Here is a 17,005-nt window from a genome sequence, read left to right on the forward strand (position 1 = left end):
ATAATGGTACTGTAGGCTTAGAATAGTACCCTTTTCAACAATTTGCCTCAAATACTATTATATAAGTATGTCTGCATAGTGCATACCAGCATGGAATAGCCTACCACAAACCACTGCGTGGGCAGGGGCCGACCATCATACAGTGTTAATAAACATTACAAAATTCCGATCATCAAAATGCTACTAGATAGATTATATATACAGTGAATTGTTCTCCACTGAAGCTTACTGTATCGGGCATTAATGTACTATCACTGCCCAGTACATGGTAAAAAAAATAAAAATAAAAATAAATAATCAGAACAGTAAAAGACAAAGTTAAAGACAAGAGAGCACAAATGTGCACATTCTATAGACTTGTGTTGTCTTGTTCGCAAACATACATCGATTAACCACTTTCACTATTTTAGGCATTAGGCATACGTGATAGTGATAGTCCATAATAGTCTCTCTGGACATTTCAGTGAGATAATTTTGAAAACAAAGTCTACCATTCGACAATTTTAGATACACTAATAACTGTCGTTAAAAAAAAAGATGTATTATTTTTTAACTAAAATAATAAAACTGGCAGTTCTTTCTGTAGTTTGTCCAAAGTTTGAATTTATGTTACAATAAAGCAATGCTAATAGCTAATGGCTGTTTTTTGTGGAATTCCCAGGTTACTCTGTGACCACTCTGAGTGAGGGAGCCACAGAGTATTTTGTGGCTGGCGCCCCTCGCTCCAACCACTCTGGGCAAGTGATCATCTATACTGTCAATTCACAGAAAAAAGCAACCGTCATAGATTCAGCGAGAGGGAAACAGGTAGGAATGCACTTTCTTAACCCATTTAGGCCTGACGTCGAAATGAAAAGAAACGTTCGCTCTGAAAGAATATATGATACCTATTCAAAGATTTGTGCCGCATTTTTACGATTTTTCAAAAACAGCAGACCTACAAGTTCATGTCGATCTTTTCTTAGAATTGGACAGGATGATTTAGATCAAGAGTTATTAACGTTTTAAGATTTTCGGTGTCGTCGGCAAAACAGGGGGGGGGGACGGGACATTTTCGATGACGTCCCACTGTTACGCAACATGGAGTGTTTACAGGCTCTCCCAGGCTGTGGTGCGATGCGATCGGCTTTGATATCAATAACCTCCGTCTTTTTGATAAAACTTCCGTCCTGGGCGCCTAATTGAAAGGACGGTGAACTTCGTCCCGGGGCGATCTGTGTTAACAGTCAACATCTGTTGACTAGAACTGCTGCTTTTACATGATTATCTCGTTTAATAGATGAGAGAACCACCCACATTAGATGAATATATATATAGCGTACGTTAGATTAATTTAATGGATCAGGAATTTTGTTACAATCTCCATTATCAGATACCAACTGCTGATACAAACCATGATTTGAAGAGTTAACACGATTTTATTACAAAAAAGTTTGAAAGTAAAGCCCTTCATATATCGCAGCATCGATCATTTTAATTATATCGAAGAGTGTTCAATCTTTTCTTGTTCTAGATCGGGTCGTACTTCGGCAGTGTCTTGTGTGCCCTGGACGTGGACAGAGACGGGGTGTCAGACCTCTTGCTGGTAGGGGCACCCATGTCCATGAGTGAGCTGAAGAAAGAGCAGGGCAAGGTCTACCTCTTCTCTGTCACCAAGGTAAACACAAAGGCCCATGTCACAGAGTCACTGCATATCTCCACATACGGCTTTCGTGAGCAAAGTACTCACCCTTCATGATGTTGAAATTAAGGACGTCATACTTAGTGGTCAAATTGCATCTTCAACCAGGCTGCATGCCCAGATGGCTTGGATGAGCGCATGGGGGGTGGGAGCCTGGGGGAGGGCCGGGGCTGTTAAGGGTTAAGTGTCTTGCTCATCGACACTTCGACTCAGCCACGGTCATTCAGCAGTGGCCACAGTGGTTGGTCTTCACCGTTCACACGTCTCTCTGAATTCCAAAGGGCATACTGAACGAGCAGGGTTCCCTCAGCGGTCCGTCCCCGGCCGAGAACGCCCGCTTTGGGATGGCCATCTCCGCCGTGTCTGACCTGGACCTCGATGGCTACAGTGATGTGGTCGTGGGAGCGCCCCTAGAGGACAGCGAGAGGGGTGTCATTTACATCTACAACGGGGAGAAGAAGACGCTAAAGAAAGAGTTTTCACAGGTGCGAGAATACAAACGTCGCCTGTGTTGTTGTTGTTGTTGAATGCGACAAAATAAATTCACACTCATGTGAAGTGAGGGGCGCAGCGAGGGCAGTATTTATATCACCCCGATGCCGTCTTACGAGACTTATGTTGTAATTTACTACCCTAATGAACATTAAAGTCCATAGACTTGGCTGCCACATGAAGTAAAACAAAAATGTTTTAACAAATAATACATTTTGGGCCCAAAACAAAGGAGGTCAACTTAAACAAACTGAACTGAACTTAACATAAAAGGGGATTTACAAAGACTGATTTAAACAATATAAACCACTACATCACTAACTCATATTAAATAATGAAATTACAAACAACTGTGTCTATAGGAAATTAACCGTGGTCATAATCCTTTGCTCTTTTCCAGAGGATCCTTGGCTCTAAATTGGACCCAAATATTCAGTACTTTGGGAGATCGCTTGATAGCTATGGAGATCTGAATGATGACACCATCCCTGATATCTCAGTTGGTGCGCATGGTAAAGTGGTCCAGCTGTGGTGAGTATCCATGCATTCTGAGATAAATGGAACCAAAAACATGTACAGTGCACACAACACATTCAAACGTTTGATGTCAATCTTAGCCTACCACGATAGAATATGCTAAATCAGACAGATCCGCCTTTTGTAGGCCCGGGTCCTACCTTTGTGTCGCTTTTGTGTCCCCATAGAGTTATACTGTGACGCTCCGTCGGACTAAATCTGAGACGAAAACAACCACGAAAGTCTAATTTTACCGCTTTCCTCGCAACAACAAAGCTGCGCTGCTCTCCCAAATCTGGCAGTGACAGGCCGTCTGCCCCACATGGAATACTATCGCCATTTTATTTTATTGTGTCAACTAAATCCTCATTAATGCAAACTAGATTCAACATACTCAAGCCTGCACACATTCTAAATATGCCCCCGAAATATTTCACGGAGCAAATGTTGCCACCTTCAATAATAATGATAATAATAGTCTTTATTGTCTCCACATCATATATTTTTAGTATGTTTAGATATTCTATTTACAATGAGATGCGGACGGGAGCTGGTGCCACTTGGACCCGGACATAACGTAGCACTACAAAATGACGTCTGATTTAAATACTGTGGCATGCGCCTGGACTACTTGGCCAGTGAGCGCCCAGACAGATCCGTCTTGATCACATGACAAGGTTATGTGTATCGATTTTCGTGATAGTTGGATAAAATCTGAAGCACAACAAAAATCAGTTTAACATAAGTCAGCCCCCTGGTGGCCTTGGCCTCTAGGGAGCGTGCAATGCGTGCATTCAAACTTTTACGCAGACACGGTGCATTTTTCAAGTGACATTTCTTTCTTGGCCTAGTGGGAATGCGTGTGCAAAATGTCACGGAAGTCGCATGCTGTGTTCATAATTTGAGGCATTTTGTTCAAAACGGGGCACTCCTACGAACTTTGGAAGGCAATCTTAGCCAATCAGGATGGAATATGAAAAAACCAAAGACCCATTTGGTTTAATGACTATAGAGATACTGTGTACCGATTTGCGTGATGTTAGGACAACATCTGTAGGAGTACTGTCTAAAATGTGCAAAAATCGACAGTAGCGGTCCGGAGCATATTGATATGACGTCAAACTGGTGGGTTTCTTCCCAACCCACACCACAGACCAATCAGAAGCCACGGGTCCATTTCACCCTTTTACATCGGCCTGGTGGAGACAATTATTAAGAGAGATCCATCTTCATAAGCTATAATTATGTTGTTTGTGTTTTCAGGTCCCGCGGTCTAGCTGTCATCACTGCCAAAGCCTCGTTCACACCTAGTAAAATCAGCATTCTTACTAAGAATTGCATGACAAACGGACGGAAGCTTTTCTGTTTCAGCGCCAACATCTGTTTCAGTGCCACATTCAAGCCCAAGAACCCAGTTGGACCTATTGGTAAACCTTCTTATTTACTATAAATGTGTTGACTTTGTGTCAATTACTCAAGTCCTAAACACGTTGTTTTCAATGTTAGGTAAGCTGTGACAGAATCCATCTCTCCCTTCTTTCAGATCTATCTTATAACTTGACTCTGGATGCTGACTTGCAGTCTTCCCGTGTGACGTCGCGCGGGTCATTCAGTACAAACAATGATCGTCTCCTATCTGGAAACATACAAATATCATCCATGCCTTTGTGTCAAGACTACGAAGTCTTTGTTCAGGTACAGGATCTGTGGATTATTTTCTTTGCCTTTTTTCTTTTTGAGCTTTTGGTTACCGTCCACAAACTTCGTCTTAAACAAACTCCCATTGACAATGAATGGAGAATTCTACGTCATAGTGTCTGAGTAAATAGGCATAGTGTCTATTTTACGTCATAATGATGTACGATAAGAGCACCCCTAACTTCACACGGGTGTGATTTTTATATTTTCTTTTGACATTTTTGAGGGGCGCTACTACGCTAGCCACTCCTATATGCAGTGTTTTTTAGTTCAATGTTTGTTTTAAAAACGCCATTGACAATGAAGGGAAAATGTATGTCATCTTGTCCCTAACACAACCATTAAATGCCATTAACAATAAAGATTTAAAGATATTTAATGTTTGTGTTGGCACCGTTTGTTTTACATCACCATATCAACATGAGTTGGACACATGGGTGTGATTTTGATAATGTGGAGGACACATGCAGTACAGTACAGTGTTATACAAAGGTCCTGTACATGTTTGGTATATACCACTTACCCTTTTACAGGCTGTAAATCACATGAAATTAACTCTTACTCTTCATGCCCATCTGTCATCTTTTCAACAGGAGGCTCCAGACTTTGTCAACTCTCTCAGTTTGAGGGTAGACGTCGGCCTACAGAATCCAAACGCAAACCCTGTCCTGGATGTGTTCTCTCCCAGTGCGTGGGAATTCTTCGTAAGTGTGATGTAGCATGTAAAGGAAAGGAAAGGTACTATGTTTACCCAGGGTAACTGGACTAAGCTCAAGAACTTGTTTACTGCCAGGCCCTGCTCATAGAACATTTCATGGTAGGGGTTCAATGCCTTGTCCAAGGGCACTTCAGCGGTGGTAATTTTAACGTGCCGGTCCGGGGATACGAACTAGCGACCTTCCGATATCAAGACCGCTCCGCAAACCGTTCGGCCACCGCTGCCCGCCTGCCCGTCTTATTTTATTTAGACCTGCATGGAACCATATGGCATGGGCTAATTCAAATAGAAAAACTGAATCAGCATACTGAGTTTATTCAATTACCACCAAGATGATCAGACATTCAAAAGTATTTTTTGCGACCGTATCATGACATAAAAGGGAGAATAAAATTAATAAAATGGAATGGTCAATCATGGATGTTTTCTTTGGCATGTTTCAAAAAGAGTTCTGCAGTGCTCCCAGTGGAGTAACTGGAGTAAATAAACAATAATAATTGGAGAACGATAACTGAATTAATATTAGGGATATATATAAAAATGCAATGTGGAATAAGTGGAATAAAATGGAATAAGCCTTTCCATAACTCTTCCAGGTTCCCTTTTCTAAAGACTGTGGTTCTGATGAGGTGTGTGTGAGTGATCTAGTGCTGAATGCGAAGAATGTACCAAAGGTCTCCAGGTGAGTGAGCTATATTAACCACTTGAATATTATTATTCAGAAAATAGCCAAGAGCCAGACAAGATTGCAACACGTCAAAACATGATGCCTTATAGATCAGCTATTTTCAGCAAGGACAATTTTGTTATTGTGGGGCGGGGGCCTCTACAAGCTACAGTGCACTATGAGCTTGTCTGCTATTTTTGAATAGCCAAAGTATAACATGACAAAGATGCTTTCACGGTTTTAATGAGAGATGAGATGTACTTTATTATCAACCAGACGCAGGCAGAGAGAAACACATCAGGTGGACCTAATCACATCAAGACCAGGGCAAACATAAGCATTGAGGGAGAACAGTTCTTATGTGTTGTTATATAGAGCGTCGCAGTCCCGCCCCCTCGAGAGACCCGGAAAATAAATCCCCGTTCATTTTCCTCATAGACTTTTCAGAAAGTATTTATTTAAAGACGTTTACGGCGCGGACAAAGCCAACTCTTGTCGTGACAAATCATGACAACAAACACAATTTTTCGGGGCTGAACAAATAATTAGAAGAAAAACGGCAGGTTACAACACTTTTTTGTTTTGTTTTTCTTCTTTGTAATTATTTGTACGACAAGAGTTGGCTTTGTACGACGCTTATAAGGTCTTTAAATAAATACGTTTTGAAATGTCTATGGGAAAAATGCATTGGAAACTATTTCCTGGGCCTGGCGTCGTCATGAAAGGGGGCGGGACTGTGACGCTCTATAGTCTCATGGCAGTTGGCAAGAAAGAGAGTCTACTCTATACCACTCTGTGTGCATGTTCAGAGGGAAGTTCCATGAGCCTTTAAAAAAAGAGTGGAGGTGCATGCTCTATTTCCTTTAAAAAAAACCCACTGAGAGGCGCTTCCCCAGCCTTTGCGAATTTGCGAAGCGAGAAAGATAACCCTCTCCACTCGGCTTCCCTCTTCTGAACACGGGGCAATTGTGTTCTTATATAGACGCTTGTCCAAGCCGCATGCACCGCAGATTCAAACCCCTGGACTCCATGGTGGGGTATATAGAGCGTCGCAGTCCCTCCCCCTTTCAGAACGACGAGTGGCCCAGGAAATGAATCGCAATGCATTTTGCCCATAGGCTTTTCTTAAAGTATTTATTTAAAGACGGTTACGCCGTGGACAAAATATTGTGTTCATTGTCATGATTTGTCACGATCCGAGTTGGCTTTGTCTGCGGCGTAACCATCTTTATATAAATACTTTAAGAAAAGCCTATGGGCAAAATGCATTGCGACTCATTTCCTGGGCCACTCGTCATTCTGAAAGGGGGAGGGACTGCGACGCTCTATAGGGGTTGCACCACCCGAGTGCAGGTGTAAAGAGCAGAAATGTATTCTCAGAAAGGTCTGTGCGATTAAATGGTCACTAGTATACATTTCTATACAATTTATTAATATTTAATATTTGTCATATTTTAACACATTGGTCAATGCAAAGGAAAGAGTTCTGTGACGTTTAAGGCAAATTTTACAATGTGGTTGATCTCTCCAATAAGTGTCATACGAACCCTTATAACTATTACAACATTTTCTATTTTAATCCACTTTATAAGTCTGTCTTAATTGTAAATGGCTTCATGGCATAATGAAACACTGCATTTTATACAGCAATCAAGCTCATAAAATGGGTGGGTCGGATGAAAAAGAAAGTTTGGGTGATATTTACTCAGTGAAGGGAAGCAGTTGAAGAGATGTGGGGGGAAAACTAAATTTCACAAGCCCTGCTGCGACCCCTATTTATGGTTTTTAGTTCACAACTGGTTTATGTGTTGCTTTGGTTGCTATGTGAAAGATTATGACTTAAACAAAAACGTGCTATTTTGTTTTCTTTTTGTTTTCTGTTTTCCAAATTGTAATCATTGCCAATTGCCCCTTTGTATATAGATCCCTGTCACTACTCACTATAGTCACTACCGACCCTTACTGTTGGTCTGTGGGAGGGTGTACTGTAGAGCAGTAGACAACTCAATGTCTCCTCTGATACGCATGGAGTTGCCAGACTCTTCTTTTCACCTGACAGTGAGGAATTTCACTGGGAGGACGTAATGCATGTGGAGGAAAGGAACCCACTGTCCGTCCCAGTTCCTCAGAATGCTGAATAGGCACCCTTGCTGACCTGTAGTAGAGCAGAGGTTCCCTTTTAGCTCGAGACCCAAAAGTGGAATTTGATGTCTCTCCAGGGCCCAAAACTAGTGAAAATAGACGATCTATAAAACTCAACATTTTCACTACTTCTTAAATTATTTTCTTTTTTAATATATGAAGTTCTTTAAAAAAAAATACAGTTTTTGTTTCTTTGTTAATCTTTTGAAATAATTATAATAAAAAAAAAAATAGGAAACAGAGGGATATTTACTTGCAACCTGTAAAAAAAATAAACTAGCTAGTGCAGCGACAGAGAGAGCCCTCCTCGGCTGCTTCCCATCCGCAAACACGCGTGATCATTGGAGGGCCCGATCAAGCCGGAAGCACCATGGAGCAAACAAACCCCAGTGTGGTGGACATGACAAGTGTTGTCTTTATCAATTAATTCCAATATAAATGGGGAATCATTCAAATGAGGGAGTTGCCTTTGTTCTTGCCATAGATACAGTTATATAACCCTAACCATGAATCTGAGTGTAAATCATCAGGACTCTTGTTTTTCAGCTCATCCCCCCTCCTGGTCAGATTCAACAACCAGGGCCTTTCATTTGAGGTTGCTGTCAAGAACAAAAAAGAGAGCGCTTACAACACCCAAGTCTTGGTCACGTATTCCAGCAACCTCTTCTATGCCTCCATCATCTCTCCTGTGAGTTGAAAACATTAAGACTACGAGCAAAATATGTTGATGTTGACAAGGCTACAAAAAAAATTGATCAGAAATTAATTACATTTAAACCACCAGAATTCATTAGCACATACACATACAAAGTGTCTTGACCTGGTGATCTTCTGATTACTATCTATCTATTGCTTCAATTGTAATACAAAAATCACACCCGTGTGAACTGAGTGGTGCAACTCCCCTCTCTCTCTCTCTCTCTCTCTCTTGTGCTCTAGTATAAAGCGTAAATAGTTTTTTACAATATCCACATTTGTAGAGTCATGTAGTACATTATTCACACACCATGGTGTGAATAACACAATTTACGAGTTTCCACATACATTTCAATGGAGTGTAAACAAAGTGGTCAGAATGAGTGACTGGTCTTGAACTGTTCACAGAGCGATGGTACAGTGGTGAAATGCACCTCTACAAAGCAGACACGCGTTGTTGTTTGTCAAGTGGGCTACCCAGCTTTAAGAAGAGACCAGGAGGTACGTGGACCTGGAGTACATATCAACCACATGCAATACATTATTTTGTGGTTTTGGTAACATGCTGTACTTTGTTGTTCTGATAGCCGATTGTGGTTATTCCATGAAGTATACATTTGCAAGTCATACAGAAATGTTTTACATGTTTTCCTCCTTATCGGTATAGGTCAAATTTTGGATTAATTTTGACTTTAATCTTGCCCAATTGCAAAACCAAGCGCACGTGAACTTTGAGGCCAAAAGGTACACACATTTGTCCTTTAAATAAATACAACTTTTTCCCCTTTCAAACAATATACAGTATGAAACATTGTGCTTCTGTTATTTCATTTATAGCGACGGTAAAGAGGACAGACCTGCAGACAACAAAGTGGACGTATCGGTTCCTGTCCGATACGATGCAGAGATTGTAATGTCCAGGTGATCCAATCCTCTGATTCAGCGCATTATTTACTACATAGTAAGGCTGTACCCTAGCCCTTATTTTAGGACTCGAACTTGGGCAGGAATTTTCGAGTGAACATTCGGACCAATCATGACAAACACAATTTTTCGGGCCAAACAAAGAATTAGAAAGTAGATAAAACGGCAGGTTACAACACGTTGTGTTCTTTGTAATTATTTGGTCCAAAATATTGTGTCATGATTTGTCACGACAGGAGTTGGCTTCGTATAAGACGCTTAAAGGTCTTTAAATAAATACGTTTTGAAATGCCTATGGAGAAAATGAAATGGAGAAAAATTTCCTGGGCCACTCGTCGTTCTGAAAGGGGGAGGGACTGCGACGCTCTTGTGCAAAAGGATGCCCGTTTAACAGATTAAATGTAATCAGCATAGGGCGCAGCAGGGAATCGAACCCCATCCCAGTAAACCAGGAGCTCCATGCCTGTGCCAAAGTGCTTTGTTTGCGACGCAACGCAAAAACCTACCCTTGTAGGAGCCCTACCCTACCCTATACCAGCCCTACCCTACCAGCAGCAAAGAATACAAAAACAGATACTTACCCAGTTACCGTGAACCATCACGTTCTTCTGCAGATGACAGGCAGTGTCCACAAGTTAGGTGAAATGACAGAACCGGCCGAAATTGTGGCAGTCGACGCAAAAGACGCAACGCAAACGAGTGCAACAGCAGGCAGCCCGACACGACGCAACCGCAGGAAGCCGGAACGCAAACGCAAACGAGAGCAACACCATCAGTAGGCTACCCTGCAGAACCGCGACAGCAAAGGACAATAAACAAGATTTGTACTCACTGCGCAGCAAGTAGCTCTTCCCAGCAGCAGCTATAGCGTACAGTTCCTACCTCAATGTCTTGTGCAGGGAGGGGGGGCATCGGTCTGGGACACTTCACATGGGCTCCAGGGTAGGGTGGGGGTCCTCGGAAACCTAAATTGGTGGGGCTGTGGGGCCCACGGACATGGCTCATCTCAGGGTCCAGGGCTTGGTGCTGCCTCCTACACCACTGGTGCAGTGACTCTTCATATTCTGGAATTACATGAAGAGAAAAGATAGGTGTCATTAGTGTTATGTAGGCCTACATCACATTAGAAACACATGTGGCTGTATAGCCTTGTCAGCCCCCACAACCCATATTTTATAATATATATATATATAATTATATATTATAATAGAATACATCAATATTAATTATTAAACCAAAAGTTCAAACATAAACCTGCAAGCCTATATGACTCACCGAAGAGTAACCAAAGGTTGTCACAGTGGACAGGAACATGCTGCTGTCAAACATTTCGGCCATCTTGCATAGGTGGGAGTGGGGAGTGTAGGAACTGATGTCACCTTTATACTGCCTTGATTGACAGTTGACATGGGTTGCCATTTGCGGGTTGCCATGTTGGCTGGGTTACATTTACATTGCCAAGGCAAAAAGCAACAATACAATCAAAACTAAATGTATGTACATTTGAATTGAACTATTGAATTCCAGCTGTTGATTGATAACATATCCATCGCAGCATTGATTTGTAATGGTTGTATTTGTTTGTACTGTCAGGCATTCAAATATAAATTTCTACGTGTCAGAGGAAACCAACAAAGTGATAACGATGGTGAAAACCCTAGACGATATTGGTCCAGAGTTTAACTTCTCTTTAAAGGTACAGTAAAGGAATGTGTCCGTATAACACCCCGTCCTTTTTTATTCATCATAAAAATGAGATGCGTTATTGAAATGGTCTGTGAAATATGTGTACAGATTTCAACAGGTAAATTCCCTGCCAGCCTGCTGTATCTGACCATAGCTCTACCTATGACAACCAAAGCTGGTAACCCACTGCTCTATGTTGCCCAGTTTGACCAACAAGCGGTGAGTATATTCAGTATTAATTTACGGTACACTAAATTGCAGAGAGTTTCACATTTTGTTTAACCTCATGAGTGTCTTGGTTGATACGCAGCTTGTCTGATAGCAGGCCCACACGTGTATCAATATATAAAGTTTTATATATAAGACAGTGGTTCTCAATGTCTGCATGGGGACCCTTAGGGTTCCTTGAAGTGGTTCCAGGGGTTCCCCAGCAAAATGAGTCAATAGTACAATCAGTTTAACAACCCTAGAGCCACTCTACAAGTTCACAGCGCAACGCAACGCAATGAGACACGTTTGTAAGCTTGTACATTGTATATTTCTTTTTAACTTTTTAAACTTGAAAATCTTTGAAAAATTGGGTCCACGTCCAAATACATTGATATTTGGCCATTCATTTGGTGGTCCCACTAATATCAGAGCACTGACGAGCATACAGTACAATTTACTACTACTAGACGTAAATAATTTTTGCCTCCCTGAGTTGTATGTTGAACATAATACAGTAGTGTAGTAATGTAGTAAATTAACTGTGATGACCTCTCTCTTCACATCACGCAGGGCAGCTCCGTAAGCTGTGACGCTTCCAGCCTGATCAACCCACTGAAGATTGGTGTGAAGACCCACACAGCTACGTTTTCTAAAGAGAGTCTCAGAGGCACTACAGTACTGGTCAGTCGCTCAAAATACCACATTCAGTCAATATATATGTATATATATATATATATACGAGACAAAAAAGGAACTCCTGCACATCCAAAAAGGCCCGTAGGAGGTGCAAGTCTAGTTAGCAGGCATAGACATCAAAAAAGAGAAAAACCTTCCAAGGAAGGGACTCGTTGCGCCGTGAGCTTCGTCAGGTGCACCTGACGAAGCTCACGCCGAAACGCGTTGTGCTGATAAATAAGTTGATGCAGTAAGTAAGTTGTCCGTCTCTGTTCCCTGGAGTGTGCAGTCCCTTCCTTGGAAGGTTTTTCTCTTTTTTTATATATATATATATATATTTGGCCTTTGTATTGGAAAATAAGTGCGCACAAAAACAATTGATAACTTTTTGTATAGTTGCGGTACTCTGTTTGGGAACCAGTGCAATCGACTATCAAATCTAGCAATATGTCATGTGTGTGCCACATGATGTCTGAAGTTACTAGTGCTGTCATATTATGATAAAAATGTCAACGGCATGTTTTTTTTTCTCACATCTATCTAAATTAATCTTCTAAACATAATATTAGCTCATTGCCCCCCCATTAAAATGCAGCACATTTACCACAATGAGCTTCAGCGATCTCATATCACCAGTACATGGTGCAGTTAGCCATCATTGCCACCTGGGGCCGCCATTGTACACAACGTTTGAAAACTCTCCAATGCAGATTTGAATGTATAATGTAATCCAACTAGATGTCATATAACTTTACAGTTGCACTATTATTTCTAATGCTTATTTATTTTTTTCACAGGACTGCAAAAATGCAAACTGCAAATACATAAAATGCGTTCTCAAAGACCTCCAAGAAAGGAGTGAGTACTTTGTCAACGTTACAACCAGGATCTGGAGCGGCACCTTCACTTCCGTAAATATATTCATTAATAAGCCTCAATTTTTCATCATTTTCAGTACTGTCAGCATATTGTGTATGACACTATACACCTGTGTGTGTGTGTGTGTGTGTGTGTGTGTGTATATATATATATATATATATATATATATATATATATATATATATATATATGTAATGTAATATATTTTTCACAGGCTACCTTTCAGAACATTAAGCTTGCTTCCACTGCAGAAATTGAGAGCTCCCAGCCTGATTTACTTATCATCAGCGTTAAGAAGCTACCGGTAAGTTCATATTTTCAGTCACTTGCTCTACTGTTGATATAAAATACATAATTATGACAATATACTGTGTGATATTTTCCATTTCCTACACTTCTAGTATATTACCGTAAATCTATCTCTGTTTATGACAATGTTGGGTGTTTCTCATAACAACAAACAAGTTCAAAAGAGGAACAGTCTATCAGTCTCGGATAACTGTGGTCTACTCAAGATTCAAGATTTTTACATAAAATAAGATATTTAGTCTTTTGTCCCTCAACTTTGTAGCAGCAATAATAAACAAATAGGCTAACGAGAAATAATCAAGAAAAGCAGGAATTGTGCGAAAGAGAATAGGAAAGTTAAGTATATCAATTGGTGTACTGAATATAAGAATCTTGTTTTAGTAGCTGGAATTATAAAAGCAAAAATAATGCTATAGGCCCCTCATTCTCTCAGTGAAAAACTAAAGGAAAGAAGATTGTTGATGGTCTTTATGATCAAAACGGTCTTCAATAGAGATAGATAACTGTTTATCCACCTTACCAGCGATGATCACAACACCAGTAAGACGCCCTGAGGGGTGATAAGCGTACACGCATCCACCTGGGTGACGACAGACTGCTGGGCGAGCGCTGGTGCTTTGGCATGGGGGTGGGGGGGTCAGATCAACATATCGAATGAATTCTGTACTGGCCATGTGGGGAGTGTCTTGAGTGTACAGGGTTTGATGAGGTCAGAACAGGTCCGCTCCATACATGGAGATCTAAGGATGGCAGCGAGGGCAGTGTCTTGAGTGTAGAGGGTTTGATGAGGGCCCAGGTAGGCCCGGGCGGCCGGGCCTTAAGTTTCGGGCCGGTTGAGAACTCTAGTTTTCGCCGGCTGCCGGGCGTAGCTGCACTAATAACTTTGGGGCGAGACCGTTTAGAGTTTCAATGGACAGGTATCAGTCAAAAGGGAGACATCGAAGAGGAAGGACGGGTGGGAAGGATCAACATACTGTATGGAATGTCAGAACAGGTCAGCTCCATATATGGAGGGGTGATGTCACGAGGCGTGACCATATATGGAGGTGTGATGTTACGAGGCGTGATGTCACGAGGCGTGGCCATATATGGAGGTGTGATGTCACGAGGCGTGCCCATATATGGAGGCATGACCGCGACACACGGAAATGCAGGTTTTCATAGTAAATGCGAGCTACGGTCGCAATGATGACGATAACTGAAAGCACCCTCCAGCCAATTTTACGTCCTGTTTATTCCCTTAATTTCCTCACCAAACCATGTACACGGTAGTGGTTTGAAATGGCACACTGTGTAGGAAAGTACTGCAGGGAGGCTTCAATGACATGCAGAAGAACAGCATAAGCCGCTGTGTGTGACGCCCACTCCCTTGCCCCACAGGTGGTGCTCCTGATCAATAAACCTGGAGAAACGGCAGACGTCCCGGTTGGGGTGATAGTGGGCAGCGTAATTGGAGGGCTGCTGTTGCTAGCCCTGTCTGTTGGACTACTGTGGAAGGTGAGTGAGTGTCTGTATATGCTAAGGAGTATACTGTACATATATATATATTTAGAGCATTCACTTGTCGCTGCAGTCAAGAGTTGACCAATCAGTGCTTGTTAGCATGAGCAACATGCTAGAAACAGCGGAATGTTGAGTCTAGACTTCCCTTTCAAATAATCAGGGCCTGCCTGATTTACCACTGGGCCTTTCTTTTTTTTTCATGACGAAATTGTAAAGTATTGCAATCCAATTCAAGTGAGATAATTTGTGTTTAGATTTTGTATATTTAGTTTTATTAGGGTGATTTTGCCACTCCCCCCAGACTTTTTCGGCCAAAACAAACACTGGCGTGGCCGTAAGGGCCCGGTTGGCCTCAAAAGGTACTCTAGCCCAGGGGCCTCAACTCCTGTAAATCCGGCACCGCAAATAATGTATGTATAAGTAAGTGATTCAAGTCAATAATAACTTTATTAATAGGACAGACAAGACGGGATATGATAGGAAATAGGGATGACACCGAAACTATTCGGCCGGATAATGGCAAAAAAGAATATATTCGGCGGGAAACGGTTGATTTTAGAACCAAAATCGAGGTTACCTTTCGTAAAATACTGTTTTATTTGTTGTGATGATGTGATCAAAATGTAATCATGTCTTGTGCCATTATCATGTAGCTCTACAACACAATTGATATAATATTAATCATATTTGGCTATTCAGTATTCGCTTTTCGGCCAACTGTTTCCTATATTCGGTATTCGGTTTTGGCCAAGAGTTTAGGAATAGGAAAGGTCAGGTTAGGATAGGATCGGCTTGTATAGGTTTCCATAGGAAAGGCATTGCATGAGATTGTGTCGGGATGAATCCCACTCATTCAGCAACACTACTGCATCATCTCCACAGCACACAGCTGTGCACCTGGAATTTCCTTTATCCAGAGCTGTGTACCTGAATATTATCTTTTCATTTTCTAGTTTGGCTTTTTCAAAAGAAAATACAAGCAGCTTCTGGCAGATGGAGGCGAAGAGGATGAGAACATTGCACTTGAGGAGGATGAGGGTCTGTGACCTGGAGAGCACCCGGTCTCCTTTTTGGTGGACACTCAGGATGAATGCTACTGTTACTCAGACGTTCTCAGGTTTGGACTGGACATTAGCTCAACTGCTGGGTTTGGGGTAAAAAAAAAAAATATTCTCCATGGCACTATTGTTGATTTCTGCAGCAACCTGCAGCCTGTGGATAATTCAATATTTGTTTCACCTTACAAATTGATTGCTGTTAATCTATACATTTTTGTCTGGAGTCCTCTGGACCATACTGTACATTGACCAATTGTTGTTGCGCACTGGATTTGAATAAATGTTTCTAAATCTTTATATCGATAATAATGGGGGAAAATCTGCACTGCACATCATTTTCAAAATGACAGTTGGGGCATGCCTCTTGAAAGTAAACTTTCTGTATGCGCCTTTTCAATCCGATCCTAATGCTTACTTGTTGTTATACAATTTACAATTTTGACATTTAGCGGCCGCTCTTATCCAGAGCAACTTCCAAGAGCAACTTCCAAGAGCAACTTTCAAAAGCAAGATCGGAATAAGCAGAACTCTAGTGAATAAACGACAAGGTAAATAGTCACATAGTAGAGTTCAGAGAGCGAACAATGTAGTGCCTCAACTACACTAGCGCTTTCCATCCCTTTGGTGAATATTTTTAAAGGTAGTGTAAGTGATATCTTTTGGTTAAAACAAATGGTTTTTTGTTAAAAGGTTAAATCACTATATTCTGATAGTAATCATTGCTATAGAGTTTGTTCAGTAACAGGGGTCTCCCTGTCTCCAGCTCTTTAATAAACAGAAAATACATTTTCAAGTAGGTGACAACTTTTCAGCCAATCAGGAGAGAGTAGCTATTTATGAGCTTAATTTTCCAGTTCCAATTTTGTCTGCTCATTTATTTGTGTCATCACTTAGAATTCCACTTGTTTAATCTGTATCCTGACTGCGTTCTCTATTCTGATTGGATAAAATTGGTATCCAAGTTTCAGTTTTTGAAAATGCATTTTCTGTTCAATACAAAGCTGGAGAGATATGAAGACTCCTGTTACTGAACAAACACTGTAGCAATGAGTACTATCACAATATTGAGCTTTTTAACACTTAGCCTACTTTAACCAAAGAAAATCACTTGCACTACCTTAAAGTGTCAATGTGTACCTTTGACGACTTTT

General features: G+C 41.2%; 1 protein-coding gene across 1 annotated transcript in view; it reads left to right on the forward strand.

Annotated features, from left to right (window-relative positions):
- itga2.2 (integrin, alpha 2 (CD49B, alpha 2 subunit of VLA-2 receptor), tandem duplicate 2) overlaps positions 1–16,151 on the forward strand; it is a 28,560-nt gene extending 12,409 nt beyond the window's left edge. The window contains exons 12-30 of the mRNA XM_080765579.1: positions 662–807; positions 1,514–1,657; positions 1,963–2,166; positions 2,574–2,704; positions 3,953–4,116; positions 4,233–4,384; positions 4,981–5,091; positions 5,702–5,787; positions 8,461–8,602; positions 9,019–9,111; positions 9,278–9,354; positions 9,448–9,531; positions 11,128–11,230; positions 11,329–11,439; positions 12,001–12,111; positions 12,903–13,016; positions 13,199–13,288; positions 14,674–14,790; positions 15,750–16,151. Of these exons, the coding sequence (XP_080621705.1) occupies positions 662–807; positions 1,514–1,657; positions 1,963–2,166; positions 2,574–2,704; positions 3,953–4,116; positions 4,233–4,384; positions 4,981–5,091; positions 5,702–5,787; positions 8,461–8,602; positions 9,019–9,111; positions 9,278–9,354; positions 9,448–9,531; positions 11,128–11,230; positions 11,329–11,439; positions 12,001–12,111; positions 12,903–13,016; positions 13,199–13,288; positions 14,674–14,790; positions 15,750–15,842 (2,273 nt within the window). The 3' untranslated portion in view covers positions 15,843–16,151. The remainder of the gene's footprint in view (positions 1–661; positions 808–1,513; positions 1,658–1,962; positions 2,167–2,573; positions 2,705–3,952; positions 4,117–4,232; positions 4,385–4,980; positions 5,092–5,701; positions 5,788–8,460; positions 8,603–9,018; positions 9,112–9,277; positions 9,355–9,447; positions 9,532–11,127; positions 11,231–11,328; positions 11,440–12,000; positions 12,112–12,902; positions 13,017–13,198; positions 13,289–14,673; positions 14,791–15,749) is intronic.
- Positions 16,152–17,005: the final 854 nt, after the last annotated feature.

This window comes from Protomyctophum bolini (assembly GCF_963924005.1).
Source record: "Protomyctophum bolini genome assembly, chromosome: 6".
Classification (NCBI taxonomy): domain Eukaryota; kingdom Metazoa; phylum Chordata; class Actinopteri; order Myctophiformes; family Myctophidae; genus Protomyctophum; species Protomyctophum bolini.